A 24,596-nucleotide genomic window follows, 5' to 3' on the forward strand; every position below is an offset into this window, starting at 1 on the left:
AGATGCATCTGTTTTATTACTCATATATGTTTTAGCAAAGGTTCAACTACTATGGTTCCCCATAAATCCATCAACAGCATTTCTTTTAGTCACAGGACATTATGACCGCCCCTCCCCACTTTTAGGGTGTCATATTATGTCTCGACACATTCGAGCTATAAAAAAAATATTTTAATATTTCAAACTTCCAAGAAAAGGAAAAAAAAAGGGAAAAGCGCGCACATTTTCAAAAAAAGGGCACTGCGGGTAACGCTCGAAGAAATTAATTGGACAGTTGACTGGTTAAACAACTCCAAATACTAATGTTTTTATAACATATAAATTGTTTTTAAGAATTCACTCAAAAAATGTTTTTTTTTGTTATCAAGATATGTATGAATATTACCAAATAAAAACCATGAAAAGCATCATTTCCATACACATAAGATGAACAATTATTTAGTGGGAATTCCAAAATGAATAGGATTACAAAATATGTTTACTTTCAGTCAGTTTAATTAATAGGAGTCATTTTGAATCAATCTTCGTAAAAAAAGTGCATCAATATACATACAGTATTTTACTATTTAAAACTTGAAAAGAATTACATTTTTATATACATCTATCAAGTCGGTTAGCAAAATGTCTATGATTGACTAGAAATGCATTTAAAGACTACTCACCAAATTAAAAGAATCATCATAGATATCCAAGCCATGTATCTGACAAGCAAAACTCTGATAATTTTTGTTTTTTCCCTCATTCTTATAAGTAACCTATAAATCTTTTGAACACATTTTTATTTGAGCCTGCTTCAATGGTTTTTCAATTTTCTCAATACTGAAGCATAGTTACGCTCCTTGTTCAAGCCAGGATACACTTCTGACAAATAAAGAATTATGAATAAGAATAATTGCAAAAAAAATATAAGTACTGTATACCATGTATGAAGCCATGTACAAGAATGAAGCTGACAGGACCCTAGCCTGAGAGTCCAGGATCTGCCTTGTATGTTTTAAAATTTTTACGCTATAAATTTACTAGAAAATAAATAGAAGGGGCTAGCTGAAAATCTCTTGCCAAAAATCATGGTCTGGAAGCCCCATACAATGATATGAGGACCATGGTATGTAGAGGTTCGGGTCTTAAAACGATATTTAATTGATATTTTCAACAACTGCACACCAATATAGCACCCGTCTGTTTGCAGTTAATGTACAAAAACTTCTTGTGAAGTCTGTGTTTGTTTGCAGACTCAGCTCACTGTTGGATGTGTTTGCGTCCCGTATTGAACATGTACGCATACACAGCCACGCCGGCGATCACGGCGAGCAACGAGATGATCATCACGTACATCTTTATGGTGTACATCTGGAAAATTTCGTCCTCCTCCATCCTGGTGAGGATCGAGCGTTCCGACGGCCGTTGAACCGACAGCGGCGAGTCGCTACAGAACGATAAGGACCTCGAGAAGTTCGTACGTTTCAGTCGACGGTCATCCGAGTCTTGCTGGTGACTTCCGTAAAGGACCGACATCGACCTCGAACGAAGCGTAGGAGCTCTTCGCCTGAGAGAAGGTGAACCAGTTCCCGGAAGGACCGGTGGCCCGATACCACCACAAACTCCTGCTGTGGTCGCGGGTACGACTCTTGACGTGGGACCTATAGGTGCCGTCGATCCGCTACCGCCGTTCGTCACGGGACCTTGTTGCGTCCGGCTTTTCTGGCGGTGGAAAAAACGCCGCATGGCTCCTTCCAGGCACCTAAAGAAATAATTTGATTTGATATTTGTTCAAGTGAATTCTACAGCATTATTCAATATGATACGGTAGCTTTCCTCGACTTACGAACTTACTTTAGACTCGTGAAATTTCTAAATTATGACCTTATGAAAGGAAATATATTTTTCTTGGCGATATTTGACAAAAATGATTAAAATTAACACCATAAGATGTCGTGATGTGAACTAAATTTAAAATTTACTCGCGTTTTATTAAGATAGCCATCGGGAGGGGGAAGGCTATAAAAATGGTTAGTCATATAGCTAGATCATATCATGTTAAAGCGTATTTCAAATTTGTGAACTAATTGTTCACAGATCACGTGTGAGAAGCGTGCTTAACTCACGGTCCCTCACCGATTCTAGGAGAGCTTCAGATGAACAGACTAAAGATGATATTTTTTATAATGCGTTTGTGTCTGTCGGGCCTTCATGTTAATCCTATAAGCCAGTGTTTCTCAAAGTGTGCGTCGCGGCGAGCCGAAGACATTGATTTGTGTGCCTATGTATGCTTTGAAGCAGGGGCGTAGCCAGAAATTTCGTTCGGGGGGGGGGCAAAGTGACAGAACAATGGATTTGGCCATCTTTTTCCCTTTTTTCGGTCATTTTCTTACATTTCGGGGGGGGGCGGGACCAGACCCCCAAGTCCCCCCCCCCCCCCTCGCTACGCCCTTGCTTTGAAGTGTTTCTTTCATATGAAAAAATATCCAAACTAATTCCGGGGAGCCACAAATGAGCCATTGATTAGGCAAGGGAATCGCGGGTGATTAAAGTTTGAGGACCCCTGCTTTAAGCCAGTGCTTCTCAAACTTTTGTGACCCATGGATCTCTTACCCTTGTCATAGTCCATCGGCGGCTTCCCAGAATAGCCTAGTAGATATTTGCATCCATAAAAAAAAGCACTGAGAACAGGAACACATTATTATCGCCAGCATGCTGTGACGCAATCTTTGAGAACCACTTCTTCAAGCTGTATTGACGAGATATCTCGCCTCCTTCAAAAATCAGTTGACTCCGCCTTTGGAGCTGGAAGAATGCCCCCTCCCAATTAGGTCAAACAGTGCCAAAACAAATGACCAATTAAAATAATTGTTCTTGTCATGTCAGGAAAGGCGTCGTATTTATAAGGCGGCAGTTGCCCCGGCCCCCCGTTGACAGACACGGACTTCAGGATGTCGCCGCCGTAGGCACTACTAATTTTGCCGCCCAGAAAAATCAACAAAAAATGGAATAATTTGGTAAAAGAAAATTGTATGGACAGATATAAATACAGGGTGGGCAAAAAGTCCGTAGAAACTTTAAAAATTCATAAAAACCGGAAAAATAACCGAAATAAAAAACGATTTGAAGGGTTAGCATCGTGAGTTCACGGGAATTTTTTTAAGACAAAAAAAACAGACAATGGGTGGCGCTGACGTACACAAGTCGGAGAAAAGATACGCAAAAAAACGAACAGAATGCCTCCAAATTGTTTATTACAGCAGTATGTGTTCCCACATGACCACCACCACAGGGAATAACACATTGCAGGCGAGTCACAAATCCAGCAACGGCAGAGTGCAGCAGGTCCGCATGACATCTCTCGGCGGATCGCATATTTCAGTTCCAACAGATTGGATGGACCGGATCGATACACCCGGGATTTCAAATATTGCCGATGTCAAATCTGGAGACCGAGGAGGCCATGGGAACCAGCAACGCTTGCTAATAATTTTGTCGTCCCCGAACGTCTGTATCAGGAATGCCTTGACCGGAGTAGCAGTGTGACTAGTTGCTCCATCTTGCATAAATATGACGGTAGAAAGCGCATCTCTTTCATGGAGAAAGCCCACCACGCAAATGCTTCCCTCTGTACGGTATTCGCTGGTAAACGTTCCTGGCACGATTGCAATCTGTATGGGTACAGATCAAGGATTCCATGAAGAATATTGCGTATCGAGGATGGTGGTAACCCCAAGCGTCTGGCAGCTTCACGAGCATTGCTGGTCCCTGCAGCTGATTCGGACGCTAACACTTCCATTTCGGCTGCAACACGCGGCGAACGTGCCTTCCTTAAACATGGTCGTCCGACTCTTACACGATCCTCCAGTGTTCCAGTTTCCTCAAACCGCTGAACAAGCTTTATGAGGCCTGTCGCTGTTAAAACTCCTTTTCCAGTCCTCACATTCTTCTGAACTCGGAATTTACGCAAAGCAATGGTCGCTGATTTCTGGTTCACATAAAACCACTTCACCAACAAAGCTTTATCATTCGCAATCAGCATCCTTGTTCACATACACGGTTTACAACGGTGAACTGATTGTTGATTAGGAGCGCAAGTTCTTATAACCGTCTTATTTGCATATTTCCACCGAAGTCGCTCGTACCAGCCAGGGCCGTCTTAAGAGCATCATGAACCCCTGGCCAAGTGGTTTTTCTGAGGCCCTACCAGGTGAATTCTAGAAAATTTCAACCGAATCTCATTTTTGTGAGGCCCCCTCTTCTCTTGGGGCCCCCGGGTGGGCCCATGCGTTAAGACGGCACTGGTACCAGCGCCACCATCGACCTAGCGATGTTAACCCTGCAAACCGGGTTTTCTTTCTGTTATTTTTCCGGTTTTTATGAAGTTTCTACAGACATTTTGCCCATCCTGTATGTATTTCGTTTATAAATTTTTTCCCGAAAAATCATGCTTAATATCCCCCCCCCCCCCAAGCACTCAATTTTCAAAATGAAAGCCATGTTTTTACTGTCCGTTATTCTAAATATGGTTTGAGTAGAGCCTACTGTTTCATACGCACATTCATAACATGAATGAGATGCCGTAAAAATTTTTAGACTTCATCGTGACAATTTGTAACTGTGATCGATTTCATTCATTATGCTTGTTGTTGCTCAGTTAATTGTGTTGCACAATTACAATCAAAAGCTGTGATGCAACATGTAAATCTTCCAAAACTTCTGAACTGGAACTGGTAAAAAATCTCATCTCAAAATTGTTGGCGATACTTTATTCATTTAAGGGGTTTCATGACCCCTTAAATGATATAAAAAGATATAAAACCCCTTAAAAGATATAGAACCTACTACACACCAAAAATATTGAAACTTTGTAGAAATATTTATATGGCATGTGTTTTAGTAAGATGGACCTCGAACTTCAATATCTGATCATCCATTAGAATTTTATGAATTTTAAAAATCTGAATTCAATATTTGTTCTAAAAAATACTTGGGTTAACTTCTAAATCTGAGGTCCATCTGAGGTTAACATGGCGAGTGAATATTTCTGCAGAATTTCGGAGGTGGCAGTAGTTTTTTTTTTTAAATCTTACGGATGAACTCAAAAACTGAAATTTTAGAAAATCGTAATAACTAACTACCGCGGAACTGGTTTGCTTTCTCGTAAGGTTATGCTTTCTTGCTTTTTAGGGTTATCATTGTTCAGTTTAAAGCAACGCCAATTTATACGTTTGATGTACGTTCGGTGAATTTGGCAAGATTTTTAAGAGACGTCATCAATTTTTAAAGCGTTATAACTCATTAATTATGGGTCAAATCAAAAAAAACTGAAAACACTTTTCCATATTAGTTTTCCACAAGGAATCGCATGTATGGTTATTGGGTGGTCGATACCAAAATCGCTATTTCCCATATATTTTCATCCCCAAAATGCCTCGCAAATATACCTGTTACATCTCGTGGTACCCTAAAAAAAGCCTTCGCACACCATGAGAATTATTGCCGTGCTAGTTTCTTTTTGTGTGACAATTATATATTCCGATTTTCGTGTCGATAAAATGTATAGCTGATTAAAAACATCCGATTTATAGACCTTTGTTAAGTCGACGAGTAACTGTATCTTCAAAATTATCATTTCAATCCCCCCACTTCGTGAAGGAGAAAACTTTTTTTTACTATATTTTATATATATATATATATATACATACACACACACACACACACACACCCCCGATGTGTAATGTTTTATTTTTCGTTTTTTACCCCATAGAAGAAATCTTTTGTCCAACAGCCGAGAGAGAGAAGACTCTCCCTCCCCCAACTCAACATATACCATATGGCCACCATTTCGATGAAAATTTGTTGATAAACATCGCGCCTTTCTGGAAGGAATAAAATGAATCACTTGCCAAAGCATAAAAAAGTAAAAAACTAAAAACTTTAACACCTCAAAGAGAAATAAAAGCATTGTGCTTTTCGTTTCAATTTTTGAGGTTTTGCATTTGCTAACTTCTGATGACAAGGCGGTGGGTTCAAATGATGATTACGTACGCAGTAGGGCAGAGATTTTCAATCTGTAGCCTGCGGACCAAATGGGGGCCCTTCGAGCTTTTTGCTGTGGCCCCCGCCGAGCATTTTCTGGAAATAGCTACTTTACATTAAAGAAAAAAGAAAAATGATTAAAAAAAAAAAATTCGTTGAAGAGCTCTGGCCTCTCTCTGAAATCTATACTGCCGTATTTGGAACTGTGAGATGCTTTTCAGATTCAATAGTAATGCATTTGATACATTAAAAGGGCCGTCGGGGGGGACCCTGAGCCCCGGGCCGTCTTAAGAGCATCGTGGGGCTCCCGGGCGAAGTGATTTTCCTGGGGCTCTACCAGGCAAAGTTTGCATGATTACTTCCTAAAATTTTAACCAGATCTCATTTTTGTGAGGCCCATCTTCTCTTGAGGCCACCTGGCCGTGCTCGAGTGGGCCCATGCGTTAAATCGGCACTGCCTGAGCCTAAACAGTTTTTGAGGACTATGATTTGATATAGGCCACGTATTTCGAGAGATTAAATCCGTCATCCAAATGGTATACATAACTACAGAATTTGCAGAAACGCTAACAAAAACACTTTACTGAAAGAAATAATTTTAGAATTATTGAAAAACAATTTTAGAATTATTGAAAAACAATTTTAGAATTATTGAAAAACAATTTTAGAATTATTGAAAAACAATTTTAGAATTATTGAAAAACAATTTTAGAATTATTGAAAAACAATTTTAGAATTATTGAAAAACAATTTTAGAATTATTGAAAAACAATTTTAGAATTATTGAAAAACAATTTTAGAATTATTGAAAAACAATTTCATAATTAATGAAAATTTATAATTAATGAAAAAAATAGTTACAGAATTACTGCAAGAAATAATTGCAGAACTACTGGTAGAAATAATTTCAGAATTCTTAAAAGTGATAATTTTCATGAAAAGAATTGAGAATTTTTTAAGAAATTTTATAACTAATGAAAATTTAAAATAAATGAGAACAAAAGTTTCAGGTTTAATGAAAAAATAATAATTGCAATTAATTAAAGGCAGTTATTTGAAAATGAATTTAAATTTAATGAAAGAAATATAAATTCAGAGTAAATATAAAAGTGTGTTCAATATAAAATTTGGGAACCCTGTTTAATAACCGAAAATACCACGGTATGATTTGGTGGCCCCGCGGGCAGTTTAATTTGGCCCACAACGTCTGAAAGGTTGAAGGACCCTGCAGTAGGGTAGGAAAATGAAATTAACTGTATATGATTTCTGAAAGTGGAAAATTGGAAGACCCTATCCTTCTGGTGCTTTGAATCAGGTAGAAATGCGCGCGATGTTAAGTTTTACAGGCATGAGTTACAGCAAGATCGGGGTAACTAAGGTTTTACATGATTGGTTGTAGCCTTGAAGAGACAGGGCGGAGCACACACTGGTGTATTGGAAGTTTTGTTGCCAGGGTAAATCTTCCAGAGAAATGGCTTTTATGCACCAAAAAAAGTTTTCAACAGCCAAACAATGGGTTGAAAGTTTTTCTTGGTGCATAAAATTTACACCGGTGTGCAGCATAAAAATGATATCAATGCATTTTGATAAGGTTTTCGTGGTCATCATTTGATGAAAATTGTTTGCTCGGGTTCGAAGACCGTCGCCCATTTTGAGTTAATTTTCAATAATGAAAAAAAAAAAATAAATAAATAAAAAAAAACGTTTCCCCAACACTAGTGGTTGGCATCATCAGGGGAATTGATAAAACTGAGAACTCAACGGGCGATGGTCTTCGAACCCGAACAAACAATTTTCATCATAGTACATTTTATTCGTTTTCATACTGCATATTAGTTTGAAACCGAAACCAACTTTGCTTCAAAAAACTATAAGATAGTTTTGTTTTTATTTGATAGGTGGCAGCAGGGGCTCTCATATTTTTGTGTAGAAGAGAAATGGCTCATAAATATTACTTGTATTCTGTATTTCAAGCAATATTTATGCACATTTCTGTTCTACACAAAAAATGTCGGGAACAGGAAAACGAATTCGAACTCGTTCATCAATTTTCAAGACAACGTTATTACTGCGGCACCGATCTGCAGACCCAGTGGTTGAAGAACAATGTTTTAGATCAAGGGTGTTCAACATTTAGACCGGGATTGTACTGTAAAAGTTTTATGAAAGTTCTTTTGTAAAACTTGAAAAATGCAACCAATTAGCGTGTTGGTCACATTCAAGCGAATGATAACCAATTGGTTGGGGGGTTTTTTTTTTCAAGTTTTGTAAAAAATCTTTTATTAAACGTTTATAGAATAAATCCCGGCGTTAGAATAGCTTGGGCCACTTCAGTGATTTGAAAACATGCCTTGGGTCACTTAATTAACAGCGCCGCCGGTTGATTGAGTGATCTATTAATGTACCGCGGCTGCTTGTGTGTGATCTGGAACTGTGTCGTGGTGACCAGTAAATATACCCCGGGCCATTCAAGTGATCTGGGAATGCGTCACGAGCCACTCAAGTGATGTAAAACAGAAACGCAAGTCACTTAAATGATCTGGTTGTTGAACACCGTTTTGAAAAAATGTGGTGTGGGGTTGCGGGCCAACTCTGATGACTTCGAGGGCCGCATTTCGAATGCGGGCTATGGGTTGAGCATATATATTTCAGATCAATATAATGAATTTCCCATTATAGTCGAATTCGAAGTCTGCATTGAAAGCGCTTCAAAGATTACCGCTACATCCTTAGATTCAATGCGAATTTCGTGTAGAAAATAATGTTTGTATACAAAATGAAAAAAAAACGTTATAATATCAAAACCATGATAAGATATTTTATAAAGCGATTCCCCCCCCCCCCGAATCCTACAGCTTTCTCTAAAAAAAAAAAATCTTAGTGGTCCACAGATCAACCAGTGATAACGCTTTTCTTAAAATCTCATAAGCTTTTAGAACCGCACGTCTATTAAGAGAGGTATAAAGGGTAAGAAAAAAAAAAAAGTGAGATAATGACATTTTTATATTAAGTTTTTCCCCGTCACCATGATAGAAGACTGGTGTGGACGTCATCTGGCTCCTTTGATAAAGTGGTGTTATGAAACGTAAATAAACCTCTGGGGTAAATATATGATAATATTATATACAGGGTGTCCCGTAAATTCGTAAATAGTTTAAAAATTCATAAAAATTGAAGGAATTGTTATATTCGAATGCGGTTTTCGAAAAAAGTTATTCTCACGAAGGGGAACTTGTTTGGTACAGATGAAAAATTAGTTCAGGTCTTTGTCGCTGCATGAAAGCAAATCGCTGGAATTATGCATAAAATGCAGGGTGTACGATTAACAGCTGATTTTTGAATTGGCGCTTACGTGAGGTTTTCATTGCTACGTCGACATTGATTGATGGATGAAGCACTATTAATGAAGTTGTTTTACCTCAGCCACGAACCGCTGGCTGAAGTTTTACGAGCGTTTCGGACACAAAAGAGATTGAAGAAAAGTTCAGGTTCAATTGCTCCTGATTTTTTTTTTCGTGCGGCGTTCTCTATCGACAAAAATTTGAACTAAATTTTTTCTGCATCAAAAAAAGAAAAAAAAAATCCTCCTGCGCGTGAGAATAACTTTTTCGAAAACTGCATTCAAATGTACCAATCGCTTCAATTTAATTTTAATTGTTAAACTATGGGACATCTGACTATAGATCAAAGGCTCTTTTTTTGTGCGTGAAAGTAAAATGAAGTCCACGGACCCCTTTTGCGAATACTATTCAGTATATGGTGTAAAAATTATGAGTCAATTGTTTCTTCAGCCATGAAATTTTTTGTCCAAGGACCCCAGTGGGGAATCTTGGTGAAGAACTTCTGATATATAGATTTGAAGAGTGATATATATATACTATATAGATTTCAAAGAAAATGAAGGAAAGAAAAAAAAACGAAGAACGTTCTAGCCCATGGGGGTCCACGAACTTCTTGCAGGCATAGGCATCGGAACCTGGGAAGGGGGGGGGAGAGTTCATTCTCACAGCTTCATCCTGGTCATCTTGAACCAACACCACCTATAGAAGATGACCTTCTATAGGTGGTGTTGCTTGAACTCGGTAAGGAAGTCCGTATGTCAAGGATGTAAGAACCGTATTTCGAAGTAATGGCGAGTCATGGCAGCATTAACAAGGACCATGTGACTTAATGGTGACATGTGGCGAAAACTTCTACCAACGAAATCTTCTATTAAGCTGTGATCATATTAGCTCGGGAAAAAAATACGGGAGTATCGGATTCTCAATACGAGATATCGCCAACTGCCACCAAAAAAGTTCCAAATAATCGCTAGAATCGACAACTGCAGAAAATTAAACACCACTGCAAATTACAGTGGATGAATGCTTCTACGGTGAAAAAACCGTTGATAAAACCGATAAATATTTGAAAAAAAAAAAAATTTCCAGCACTGGGTCTTCAACGCATGGCCCACGGAGCTTCTATCATGGCCCAACGATCATTTTCAGGAAATGGTTGAAATCATTGAAAAACCGCTAATTCTAGAATTAATGAAAGAAATAATTTCGGAATTGATGCAAGAAATAATCCGCCGGTACAAATGGGTAAAAAAACTCAGAAGTAATGAAAGAAGTAATTCCCGAACTGTGATAAAAGTTCAGAATTACTGAAATAGTTTTAAGAATTTTTTAACAAATAGTTTTAGAATTGGTGGAAAAATTAACTTATAAATCACCCCGAGAGAAATAATTTCATAATTTCTGATAGAAATTATTTCACAATCAATAAAAGAGCAGTTGCATAATTACTGAAAGAAAGGATTTCCCAAGATAAGGAAAATAATTTCAGAACTATCGGAATAAGTAATTAAATAATCATTCAAAAAAGTGACTTCACAGATTAAAATTAATCTCAGAATTAACTAATTCAATCAGTAATCAATCAAAACCTTTTTCAGAATCAGTGAAAAAAAATTATTTAAGAACTATATCGAGAAAATGGCAATCAATAAAAGAAATAATTCAGAATAATTTAAAGGTTTCAATTATTTTTGTCCCTAACTCGGGGCCAATGAGCCCCCCACCCCCAATTAAGATGTCACTGTTACTAGAGTTGGTGGCCCGCGGTCTTCACACGTTTTAATTTGGTCTGACAAGTATGAAAACGGATCCCCTGATTTACAGCCTAATTATCGTAATAAGTTTACAAAATGTGAAAATGGTCTTGATCTTTGATTTCAGTGAGGAATAAAAGTTCAAGCAAGCTTCACTGGAAACACGGAAAGAATTTCATGGAAATGTCAAAACAGCCGAAATTACGAGAAAATACGGGAATTTCTCGAGAAACTCCGGTCATATGGAAACATTCGGTCATATTTCGGGACCCTATGCCTAACGGTAGTTCCAGATGGAACTGATATAATTTTGTTTTTCATTGTCATTCTCTCTGCTACGGTACAACACTTTGCCGACGATATCTCTTCGATAAAAATACGGGAAATTAGGATCTCAATCACGAGAAATCGCCAACCATTTCGAATGATGCTAAAGATAAGCAAAACTGCGAATTATAACTGAAATCACTGAAAAAGTGCCGAATTGCAGGTGAAAAGCAGCAAATTGCAGTGTAATAATGAATTCCGTGAAAGAAAATCGTTAAAACATATGATTAAATATATGAGATGAATTTCGATATTTATAATCATAAAATTGAGAACAAAATAACATCCATTATTATTAATGATTAATCCATAATTTTAACAAAGAAAAAGTTTCAAGAAAAGCATCCTCCAAAACGGGACATTTTTGTGAAAGAAAGTTGCCAAAGAGTGAAAATACGGGTCGTGTGGCCACCCGATGCGATATCCTAACTCTGAAAGTTCAATTGTTAATGATTACGCCATCTGTTGAAGGCAGGGCGAAGCAATTTCCTACAAACGTCCTGAGGCGCGCATTTTTTTTAATGCTAAATAGCAGGTAATACCATCTAGCTTTCGAATTAACAGCTCACGAGCAGGAAAAAAAGTGTTTCTCGTGTTGAAATTTTTGAAATTCGGCAACCCTTTCTCTCGCTCATCGTGATTGGTGGTTCATTGAACGCATTCCTTAGCATAGGCGGAGATAGACTTGGAAGTCTGGGTGGGGGGGCAAAGTCATTGCTATGGGGGGAACGATGATGATGTCAATTCATATACATAGACATACATTAGATCTGCCCACTCCACTTTTGATGCTGGGCCCCCCCCCATCACCGCCCATGTTCCTCGGAACCGACTATTTCACTGCAAAGCTATAATTAAAGGAACGAAGCCAAATTTAAGGAATAATTTCATCGTGGCGCCTAAAAAAAGTAGTCAGGAATCACCGAATTGTCTTGTTTTACAAGACGTTGTAAAACAAGGACATTTTATACAAGACATGCTAAACCCATGACCCGCTGACCAAATGTGACACTCGGAGTCAGTAAAAATGAACTAAACGGCAGATCACTTAAGTGACACGTGGACACGATTTCCAGATCACATAAATGGTCCACGGCACATTCCTAGTTAAGCATGGCCTCCACATTCTGCAGCAGGCTCCCTAGGCTGGTATCGTTGGCGGCCTCCTCCCCAAACCAGCTTTTTCATGGGCCCCCATGGTTAATTTATAGCGTGAAAAATCAAAAAGTGATAATCTTCCGAGCCCTGTCAGCTCTGCCCTTGTGGGGCCATGTGGTTAAGTGATGACCCTCCGCACATTTTCAGATCATGTAAGGGGTCCACGGCTCATTCCTAGACCTACTTAAGTGACCCACAGCACATTTCCAAATCATGTAAGGCGGGTCTACGGCTCATTCCTAGACGTACTTAAGTGATCCACGGCACATTCCCAGATCACTAGAGTGACCCGCGCATGACCCCCACATCCTGGAGCAGGGCCCCTAGGCTGGGATCTTTTGCGGGCCCCCGACAAGACTTTCACGGGGGGGGGGGCCCTTTTATGGTGAATTTATAGCGTGAAAAAGCAAAACAATTGGGAAAATTTTCCCGGGCCCCTGGGCTGGAGCCTTGTCAGCCCACCCCTTGTGGAGGCGATGGACCCGCGTCACATTTCCAGATCACGCAAGTGATCGGTGGTTCATTCCCAGCACATTTACATGATCAGTGATCTGAAAGTCAGACTTCTTAAATGACTCACGGCCGGGGGCGACTCCGGCAGCCGGGGAGGGGGTACTCAGGGCTCGTTAAGTCCGCTTAGCACTCTTTATCGCCTCTTTATCTAAGTCACTAGTTTGGTCCCTCGCATGCTTGCAGTCTTGGTCACTCATTGAACTGGTCTCTCGCTCTCTCCCACACTCTTTAGGATACTCACTAACCTAGTGCTTCGCTTTCTAGGCCACTCTTCTGGTCGCTCGCCGACATGGTGCCATGCTCTCCAAGTTATTCTCTTAGTGTACACACGCTCGCGAACTCTTTAGACCACTCACTCACTTGCAAACTCTTCAGGTCATTCCCTTTGTCACTTACTTACCTCGTCCCCCGCTCTCTAGGTCACTCTTTTTCACTCATAGGCTTGCAAACTCTCTTCGTCACTCACATGCCTGAAAACTGGGTAATTCTTTTAATCACTTATTAATCTCGTGTCTCTCTATTTAGGCCACTCACATGCTTGCAAACTCTCTGGGTCACTCATTCTTTCGGGCACTCATATGCTTGCATACCGTTTCAGGTGCTCACTGACATACCGGGTTTATGGGTTTTACCACCAGAAGTGAAAATACAGATTTCGCCGCCCCTTTCTCCCATTATTCTAGTTTTCTTGACCACTCATTCCTCAAATTTGCCGCCCTGCGCTACCCTCCGTTAATACGCCTCCGACAGCGACGCATTCAACAGTTGTCAACCGAGAAATTAATTTTTTCATTACTGATTAAGGGGTTTCTCTCGAGCCCCTCATTTCACACGGAAATAGTGATTTAAATATTGTATAATTAATTATTATAGATAATACTTGGAAAATTACATATGAAGTAATCAACAGATGGCTACGGAAAATAAGTGTGAATGCGACGTACGTACCTGTTGTCACTATTCAGTAGATTAGCATGAACACATGGAAGATTGAAAGATAATTAATATTTCCTCTCTCTCAATGATGTGTCACATCAACATAATTATAATTCGGTGACCAATGCGTCAAATGTTTCAAGGAGAAAGAGCGTCAAGATGATCCTTCAAATGTCGTTAATCCCAGATGCTGGCCCGGGAATGGGAATAAAAAAAAATGAAGAAAAATTTCACCAGTGTTTTTCCCTCGACAGATGGCGCTGATACTGCGAAAATGCTTTCCACGTGCCTCGAGGTGGGCTTCTTCGCAATACGTGGGAAGCGTGGTGAAATCGATGGGGGGTTGAGCTTTTCTGGAGCAATGCCCTGTGTTTCGAGCTCCAGAGAGCAGGGCCGACCTTATTATATGCGGCGCCCCAAAGGCTTCTTAATAATGTCGGGGTCCCATAGCCCCGATTTATATATTCCGTGGGGGAAAAAAGGAACCGGCAAATATCCAAAATGCTGAAAAATTTTAAAACGAAAAAAATGTGTAGACATAATTACATTTAAATTGACAAAAAAAATTATTGAAAATTTTTTGAAAATTAATGAAAGAAATAATTTGAAAACCAATTGAAATTGGGACCTAATGAAATTTCCCGAGAACTAATGTAAATTTAGAATCGATTAATGAATAAGGATTAACAGAGATAACACCACACCAATGAAAATTGAGAATAAATGAAAGATAACCCAACTGATTAAAATTCAGGATGAAAATAATAAATGAAAAAAAATACTTCCAGAACTGATGAAAATCCAGAAAAAACATAAATGAAATAATCCCAGACCTGATGAAAATCCAGAATGAACAGATAAATGAAGGAAATAATTCCTGACCTGGTGAAAATCTAGAATAAACAGATAAATCAAAGAAATACTTCCAAAATTGATGGAAATCCAGAATAAATGAGAGAAATAGTTCCAGACCTGATGAAAAACCAGAATAAAGAGAATAAATGAAATGCTTCCAGAATTGATAAAAATCCAGAATGAACAGATAAATGAAAGAAATAATTCCAGACCTGGTGAAAATTTAGAATAAACAGATAAATGAAAACAAGATTTTGTTTATAAATAGCATCAAAAGCAAGGCAAACTGTATATTTTAACAATTAATCATTTCAGCTATTCAAAAAATCCACTCTAATGCAATTGCTGTGCTGATGTATTGTTTCAATTAAAAATATGCTAACACCACCCATTTACATTCGAAAATTTTCTAAATTGCTTTTCTTTTTTTCAATACGTTTTTACAGGGGTTGAGATCGTTAAAAAAAATCAGACCCACTCTTAAAGCAACTTAGAAACAGTGACCTCGCATTTTTTTCAAGTCGAATTTTAGAATCAGAAGTTCATGAATGTCTTTCCTTTTCATCGGAAAATTATAACTCGTGAAAACGATGTTTTTACAAATTTTTCCTACACTTGAAGTGAGGATTCTTGAATCGCAGAATTTACGTGTACTTTACGGGACACAAAAGGGCCCTCTTAACACGAGGCCCGCACGGGTACCTCAGTTGCATAGGGAATTCCACGATAACATCTGGTGCGATTTGTGACAATAAATATGTAAATTAAGAGATAGTGCCCAAGACCTCTTTCATTTTTCCCTGGAGCTATGATGCTGTTGAGAACAGTAGGGCCGCAACTAGACGTTTGATCAGTCGGGGACAAGCATGTATTTTAGTGCCCCTCCACCTGTAATGTTGAAGGAGAGATTAAAGGGTGAAATTTGCACCACCTCTGATCCGGCGAAGCGGACCCGCCTGCTTCCCCTAGTATCGGCTCTAGTCGAGACAGTAGGGACACAGTTTTTTTTGATAAATATTCAAAAATTTGTTCTATATTGCCTTATTCCTGGTCAAAGAATTCGCGAGAGGTTTTACGTTGGAAACCCTTGCTTTAGGCCACTTGTATGCTTCATGCTTCCTCAACGATCTTAGTCACTCGCATGCTTACACACTTTCTACGTCACTTTTTTGGGAGCTTGCATGCTCTCATGGCCACCCATTTGGTCAGTCACATGCTTGCACACCCTAGATCAGGGATTGAAAAATCGAGAAGAAAATCTAGGCAACAACCTGATACTTTAGGAGCCAAGCTTATTTCTTTTGCTCGAGCTAGTAATCACAAATAGAAAAATTTGATCACCAATACCAATTTTCCAGTCACCACAGCCACCTGGCATTTGACAAGCCCTGCTCTAGGTCACTCTTTTTGTCTACTTCACCAAACACGAACTCCGGCCACATTGCTATATCACAATTTACTGCCATTGGGTTAAAAATGAGGGTACTATCTATCGATGGTTGCCTCAAGATCAAGGAAAATGTCTTTCGTTGCCTCTCTAGGGATATTTTTTGTTTCCTCACTGAACTGATCCATCTCTGTCACTCTTCTGGCCACTCACACCCTTGCACCATGCCCCCCACAAGGGTGAGGCTAAGAGGGCTCCAGCCTGGGATAACAGATATTTTTTTACACTATAAATGCACTAAAGAGAAGCCCTGCCGCAGGGTGTGGAGGCCATGACTTGCAAGCTATCTAACTCACTTCTTTGGTTGGTCACTAACCTAGTCCCCCGCTCTGTAGGTGGAGGCAGACATAGTTTTGCTGCCCTTCCACCCCCATCCTACACTAATAATCTTAACCACTCATTCCTAAAATTTACTGACCCCCTCCAAACTTCCACCTTGGGCTACAGCCCGCTCAGCCACCCTGTAAATAAGCCTCTGTCTAGGATCCCAACCTCCTTCAAGATCAAGACGGATATCAAGCTCAAATATCGAGGAATACTGAAATATCAGACATAGAAAAAACATAAGAACGGCATAGGCAAAAACATGTCTTTCTTTTTTAATTATATAAAAAAAATGAATAACAAATATTTCGACAGTGAAATAGTCCAAATACCGAGCACTTTTTGCACGAACAATGATAAAGGTTTCCGAATGTACAAAGGACTGCTGCAATGATCTCTAAAAAAATCTACCATACGCTCGGTTCTTCGAATAATTTTTCAGTTGAAGACACTTCACTATTTTCAGGTTCATCATGTGATTTCTTCTTCTTCTTAGATTTTGAATTTTCTAGGGGAAAAGTCAAACCATCCATAACTAACCAACTACACTGACTGAAATAACTGTCAAAAGTATGAAATTAATCATGTCAAAAAAATTCATATTACAACAAGTCAAAAGTTTTGCAATATTTTACACATTTTATTTTATTGCAGTTAATTTCTTAATTTCTTTTGCCCCTGGTCAAATGGGAGAATCCTCTTTGAACAATATTTTCTTCTTGGGGCCACCCACCCTCGTCTTATCCATTCCACCGTCATCCAGAAAAGCAAAACCTTTCTACTTATTAATATGATTTTTACAGTAAATTTACACACCCAGAGTGATTTCATAAATTCCCCTTTCCACAATTTACTTGCAAACCGTTCATCCTAGAGGCATACTTCCAGTTGGAAAAAGTATCCAAATAACATATAGAACTCTATACATCGTTCATGTTACAAAGGGTTGTTATATAGTTCTATATAGACACCCTGTTCTCAAAAACCCGATTAGAAAGTTGTTGCCCTGTCTCTCCAGAGAGGCCAACAAATATGGGGTTGAGTGCAATATTCGTTGAGATATTTTAATTTAAAAATCAGAGAAAAGTGAAATTCAAATATCTCTGCGAATATTGCAACTAGAAACACTACTTTTTTTTCATTACCTTCAGGAGGACACAAGACAACTTTCTAATTAGGTTTTGAGCACAGGGTGTCTGTATAAAAAGTTATTTTTATTTCAATAATTATACAACATGAATGATGTGTCTACATTTTCTTTAGGTACTTTTTCTAATTGGACCAAGAATCAACAAATTACCATTAAAATGCGGCAAAAAAAATTATGGAATCATCCTCCATAGTGAACAAAAAATAAAAAATAATGGTGCAGTAACACAATCACTCAATAATCATGCAAAGAACATTTGCACCAGAACAACATACCTCAGCATGATATCGAATACTGTTGGTGAGAAACAGAAGTACTTGGTGACATAATAGGTGTAGCGACTGGTTCTCAACAGGAGAACATCAGTGTGAAGTAAGACAACCAACAAGAAAGATCTTCCTGCCATAAATTGCTTTCTCCCCCTCCCTCCCCCCCAAGTCTCACTTGCCACCTTCACATATTCAAACTTTAACACAACATAGGTAATAATTTAATCTTGAGCTGATGGGCCATCACTAAATGAAGATGAGCAAATGTGAATTGTGCTTTTTATTCATAAGTTTGTGAATTTATTTAATTAACTGGGTAGGTTTGCTACGACACACCTAGCATCATAACAATAACATTCCACTATGCATCAACTCGCTAGAAATTTCCCAGAGGAAAGGTTACCAGGGGAGGTGCATGTAGTAGTAGCAATAGTGATATACATATATATAAATCACACTTTTACCCTTTGCAAGACAAATATTTTAGGTCGATGCAGTTGCACATCATGGCCTAATTTATGTAGCAGTGTTAATCAATAAATTCACAATCAGATCATCAGAATCAACTCAGGGATGATATGCTTTGGTCACATGACATAAATGGAGCAAACTGAGCTCATATGTGAATCCAGGGCCACAAGTAGATGCTTGGTCATCAGGGACAAGCGAGCATTTTGGCACCCCCTTGTAATGTTGAAACAGAGGTTAAAGGGTGAAATTTGCACCCTTTCTGGTCCAGCGTCAGCAGATGGGGCTGCTCTCCCCCCCCCCCCCAGTCGCAGTCCTGTGCGAATCTACTGCAAAACATCTGACTCGCACCAATATTTTGCATACTATTACATTTTTTTCTTGCAAATTCTTCTGTATATCTTCACATTATAAGCATATCAGCACTGATAAAGCAAAGGTCTCAATTTTGCAGAGAGAGAGATAGGTTCACTTTAAAAACACCACACAGCAATACAGAACCCAGATTAATTGAGTTCTAGGTTACCTGAGATACTTCTTGCATTAATTGATTTTAAAAATTAAGGTCATTAAAATTCCTGTAGCCATGACAAACTTGTTCATGGAATGCTGCAGCATATAACGAGAGCTTTACAGGTTGCAAGACTTGGACTAGTGCTTAAAAAAAGAATGAAAAAAGGGTAATGGGTCCTTAGCGGGGAGGGATGTAAGGACAGGAGGTTATTAAAAGCTCCACATAAAACATGGGATCTCATGGGTTGGCTCAACCAGGAGGGGATATAAATTTTTTTTTTTTTTCTGACAAAGAGGTCAATGAAGAAAATGAGTTTGGAAAAGACAACTATTTTAAACCTATTGCTCACGAGCACGAAGATGCTCCTTGAAGTATTTGAAATTACTCAATGAATATGACATGGAAAGGCTATTTTTCAAAGCAATGTATGTAAAATGATCTTCAAAATATTGTGAACTGAATGAATGAATGAACGCCAGAACTTTGCCACTGGACTTATCTCGTTGCAGAGATCTCTTCCAGCCCAGCTTCTTGGCAGAGTCTGGACAAAAATATTGTGAACTGGAAGGACATTAAGGCTGCAACATTCAAAGTATTTAATGCAACTTACTATACTTATTTGATTTTTTTAACTGCATTGGAAAATGGGAAAAACATAATTTCCACAATTTATGGTTTCATATACTGGGTGTCCTGTAAGTCCTAATTCAGCCTTTATCTCATTAACTGTTGATTGATGAGGTATGGTTTCAATTTAAAAAATACTGAAAATGTGTTCGAAAATCACCCTGTATCAGTATTGAGAGTGAAAATACAGTGTATCATAAAATAAAATAAAATAAAAAAACAAATTTTTTAATGGACCTGTCCTAAAAAACAGAATTAGAAAGTCGTATTGCCCTGTCTCTTTTGAAGCCAACAAAAAAAGTCACATTTCTAAGTGTGTTATTTGCCAAGACATTTGAATTCAAAAATTGAAGAAAAGTTAGGATCATTTGATCATTTTTGTCGCACCACGATAATTTTCTGCACACTAGGGCTAATTAGACCGGGACCTACAATTTATTGCCGATTCCGAACAGCAGGCTTGTTTTTTTTATACTCATCGAGAGGTTGATGCTCTAACCCCTCGATGAGGGACTCCCTGCAGTAGCAATTTTTTGCTGCGGTCAAGTCGCCATTTTTTGTTGTACCCCTGCATCAGGAAAGTTTTCTGAAAACGAACCGGGTATCGAACTCGCGACACGTCTAAACATCCTTCGGTACTTCTGGCGAGCATCTTATCGACTGGGCTACCGCGCCCCTAAAAAGTTAGGAAAGAACAGCATCAACTAACATACGCTTGCTTCCCTGATTTATGCCATTCTTTCCCAGCTTTTCTCCGATTTTTGAATTCAAACATCTCAGCAAATATCACACTCAGAAACATGACATTTCTTTAGTTAGCTTGAAAAGGGTTAGGGCAACAACTTTCTAATTGGAAGTTGGAGGACAGGAGGACCGTATAAAAGTTTAGCTTTTTTATTTTATGACACACTATATTTTCACTCTTGAAACTGGTACAGGGTAATTTTTGAACACATTTTGGACATTTTTTAAATGAAAACCATACTCTATGACAAACGGTTGATGAGATAAAGGCCAAATTAGGACTTACAAGACATCCTGTATATTAAATTTAACTTCAAAATTCTGTAAGGTCTGTATTATCCAAGATAACTCCGGTCCACATTGGCTCTGATAATCCGGGTCTTACTGTACTTAAATCGAAGGGAGGGGGGAAATACCACACTATATTTGTATTAGTTCATATATGTACAGGATGCATAGGTAATGGCTTATGACATTTTACTGGCGAATCATTGGTCTTAGAAGCATACTTTCAATTAAAACCAGTTAAGTGGTTAAGACGGCAAATGCCATCGTAACTACTTGATTTGCTGACGCACAGACTTTTTCACATAGATATGACAAAATAATTTGTCATACATGTGCTGCCCTCTGTACAGCCATCCTTCTACTTTATTATCTCATCACTAGATGGAGTTGAACAATTATATTTCAAGGTCTGAGATTATTATTACTATTATCTTCGTCATGTTTTGCAAAGTTGCATCCCCATCACTTTTTTTTCAATTTCCGACTCCCTTGTGAAGATGCATCTGTTTTATTACTCATATATTTTTTAGCAAAGGTTCAACTACTATGGTTCCACATAAATCCATCAACAGCATTTCATTTAGTCACAGGACCCACTTTTGGGGTGTCATATTACGTCTTGACATATTCAAGCTATAAAAAAACAAGCTATAAAAAAAATATTTTAATACTTCAAACTTCCAAGAAAAGGGAAAAAGCGTGCACATCTTCAAAAAAAAAGTGGGCACTGCGGGTAAGCTCAGAGAAATTAATTGGACAGTTGACTGGTCAAGTATCCAAATAACATGTAGTACTTAGATATGTTATTCATGTTGCAAGGGGTTGTATAGCGATTAAAATAAAAATGTTGACTTTTTATACAGACACCCAATTCTCAAAAACCCAATCAGAAAGCAGTTGCCCTGCCTCTATTGATGCTAAAAAAACCTATGTTTCTAAGTGCAATATTCACTGAGATATTCAAATTAAAAAAAACGGATTACTTGAGAAAATTAAGCTTTAAATGCGATAAACCTTTTTACCCGCATTTATATATAATGCTGTTTTTTCCCCAACTTTCCACCATTTTTCAAATGGAATATCTCAGTGAATATTGCACTTAGAAACGGGTAATTCTTTTCATTTTGCATTAGGAAAGATAAGGGGAACAATTTCTAATTGGGTTTTTGGAGCACAGGGTGTCCGAATAAAAATTTTACATTTTCATTTTGATAACAAAACAACCCCTTGCAACATCAATGATGTATCTGCATACCACCTGTTATTTGGATATTGTTTCTAATTGGAAGTATACCTCAAAGATCAATGGTTCGCCAGTAAAATGCATGCTCCCTGCTACCTATGCACCCTGTTTATACAGTTGAACCTCTTGTTGCAAAAACAAAGTAGGCTGAACCAATATCTGATACAAATGAATATCTCTGTCGAGCTTTAAATTGGTTAAAATACGGTTCTTCTTCAAAGAAGACAAAGGCCTGTCAGTTAAATTGCTGCCCCACAACTGGAAACACTAGCAAAAGCTACACAATCGCGTGCTGTCGTCTAATTTCAGTGTGCATAAGCACATGATAAACTAGTTTGGGTTTGAAACCAAGAAAAGTTTAGTTTCTAAGTCTGTCCACACCACGATTTCCGCTCTAACTGCTAGATAAAATTTGAGCAATATTAACTGGAGAGAACAAGGTTGTATTATATAAAACTTTTGCGGGAGGGAATCACTTGATACACTGGGGTACATACAATGATGAAATTACGTTAAACTTTTTTACTAAACTCATCAATAACGAAGCAGATTCTTACAGATAACGATAAAACTATAGTAAAATGTTAACATAGCATACACAATATCAGTGAACACATACATTTCTTTAAGTATTATATCCATACGAACACACAGATTTACCTGTTTGAATAAGTGCAGTGGAAGAGCTTGATTCATGGCTCGTCGTCACTAAATATGAAAAAAAAAAAATCATTAGTATACATAAAGCAATAACATAGTATATATGGTCATAAAACATGCGTTTTAATAAACTATTAGGGTATTCCCCAACCTTTAGAAAATCATGGCATTGTGCTCATTCACAGCCAACCCATTAGTGCAGTCTCAATTTGTACCTAAACAGCAGGTTAAATTACCTGTCATTACTACACTCAAATAAAAATAATACAGTAAAACTTCTCTTTTGTGACACCGGTGGGAATAAAACTTTGTCCATAAAGGAGGGGTGAGGTTAATCAGAGGTTTGAAATGCATACTTTTATTACACATACAAGTGGCAATTATTATTCGGCCAAAAAAGAGGGGGTGACGGTATCTGATTTGTGACTTTCAGATACAGCCGTCTATTAAGAGGAGTTTTACTGTACCACTAGGTCCAAAAACAGGGTGGACTTATTCAAAACAGGACATATAGCCTATAGATTGGCAAGGTGATTCTGGCTGTTTGGCAAATTATGTCTTTTCTTTGCTAAAAATTACATTTCTTTGTAATTTGACGCAATGGAGACACGTTACACATGTCTAATTATTTTGTGATGCAGCCCCTGATGTCCACAGGGCCGCAACTAAGGGAGGGCTGGGGCTCTGGATCAGGAAGTGTCCTGAGTTAACTCTTTAAATTAGTTAAAAATTACAGAGAGGGGGGTGCCAAAATGAATACTGACCCGGGAAACAGAGTGAATTCTAATTTTTAGTTGCAGTCCTGCATGTCCAATCCTACAAAATGCAACCACTGCACAAAACATAGTAAACAATCGCATACAATATATAGAAAAGAAAACACACATTACCACAGTTATCCTGTTTATCAGGAGTAACACATTCGTCTTCTTCTGGAATAGGCATTATGCTCCTGTTTGCAGCAGGACCACTATTTTGAACACATAGAAAATGAATATTGGACTCAACAACACGGTCAATCAAACACGCACAGTTAAAAACCAGCACACAAACATATTCATCACATACTAAATAACACAAATTGTAAATAAAATTAAGTCAACATTACTGGTACATCATATCAGGATTTCAGTCATTGTTAGTATTAGGGAATGGAGAAATCATGGGCATATATTCAATATGTCTCTCGTTCACTGAAGACATATCGACAATATACTGTTTTTATGAGATTTCTCTAAATAGTTATTTATGATTAATTACAGAAACTTTCATCTGTAAATAATGTTAATCTGATAATTAAAGCCAAAATACCATGTTTTATTATGAATTATGCCAAGTTGGTGGCAAACTTGACAAGTTTGGAAGAAATGGTGATGTCTTCATGACATCATGACCTACACAGAAGCTTGTGCGAAAAAAAACCAAGTAAACATGAGTTTTTGAGATTGTTCGAGGCTTGTTCATTTCTGGCATTAAAGAGCAATTGTCAAACAGAAGGAGAAGAAACAAAGCAGAGAAGAAAACTCTGCAGAAGTTCTCTGTATTAGTGTATCATCAAAACCAGGGATTTACACTCATGTCCATAAATTAAGGATAATGCCAGCTCCGGCAAATAAAGGTTCAGAAACAAAACAAACGTTACTTATTCATAAAGCCCATTTATTAAACAAAAGATAAAGAACAAAAACGATGGTGTATGTATGATACCATTCATAAAAACTACGATTTTTGCTCCCTGGAGCAATTGTAAAAAATATCTCCTTTACAAAAACTTATTATTACATGGATGGTATGATGGTTAATACATTGTATGTCTCACATGCGATCAAATACACTCTGTACAACGCCTAGGCATGCTGAGTATCAAATTATCGATCTGATCTTGGGGAAGATCACTCCACTCAGCAAGCAATGCTTTCCGAAGTTCCGGTACACATGTAGGAGGTGGTTGACGGGC

The 24,596-nt window shown here is 38.1% G+C and overlaps 2 protein-coding genes across 4 annotated transcripts in view; both read right to left on the minus strand.

The window, feature by feature from the left end:
- Positions 1-449: 449 nt before the first annotated feature.
- On the minus strand, positions 450-14,239 carry LOC149079844 (uncharacterized). Its single transcript, XM_089240343.1, has 2 exons — positions 14,063-14,239; positions 450-1,741 (listed from the first exon to the last, which is right to left on the minus strand). Exon 2 carries the CDS (start codon positions 1,723-1,725, stop codon positions 1,240-1,242), a length of 486 nt encoding a protein of 161 aa, XP_089096469.1. The 5' UTR covers positions 1,726-1,741; positions 14,063-14,239; the 3' UTR covers positions 450-1,239.
- A 2,688-nt stretch (positions 14,240-16,927) lies between these two features.
- Positions 16,928-24,596, minus strand: part of LOC149079845 (poly(A)-specific ribonuclease PARN-like) — a 30,154-nt gene continuing 22,485 nt past the window's right edge. Inside the window, exons 18-20 of one of the 3 annotated variants that reach the window (XM_089240350.1) lie at positions 23,530-23,609; positions 22,640-22,687; positions 16,928-17,167 (exon numbers count right to left, since the gene is read on the minus strand). In XM_089240350.1, coding sequence (XP_089096476.1) covers positions 17,148-17,167; positions 22,640-22,687; positions 23,530-23,609 — 148 coding nt within the window. In that variant the 3' untranslated portion in view covers positions 16,928-17,147. Of the gene's footprint in view, positions 17,238-22,639; positions 22,688-23,529; positions 23,610-24,596 lie in introns of all 3 variants that reach the window. The other 2 variants (XM_089240348.1, XM_089240349.1) reach the window with 2 other exon arrangements.

This window comes from Pholcus phalangioides, unplaced genomic scaffold (assembly GCF_987345545.1).
Source record: "Pholcus phalangioides strain wild (caught in Gottingen) unplaced genomic scaffold, Ppha-v1.0 ptg000012l_1, whole genome shotgun sequence".
NCBI classification, from domain to species: Eukaryota; Metazoa; Arthropoda; class Arachnida; order Araneae; family Pholcidae; genus Pholcus; species Pholcus phalangioides.

Coding starts and splice junctions, on each gene's coding strand:
- LOC149079844 (XM_089240343.1), bottom strand. CDS start 1,725: ATGCGGCGTTTTTTCCACCGCCAGAAAAGCCGGACGCAACAAGGTCCC.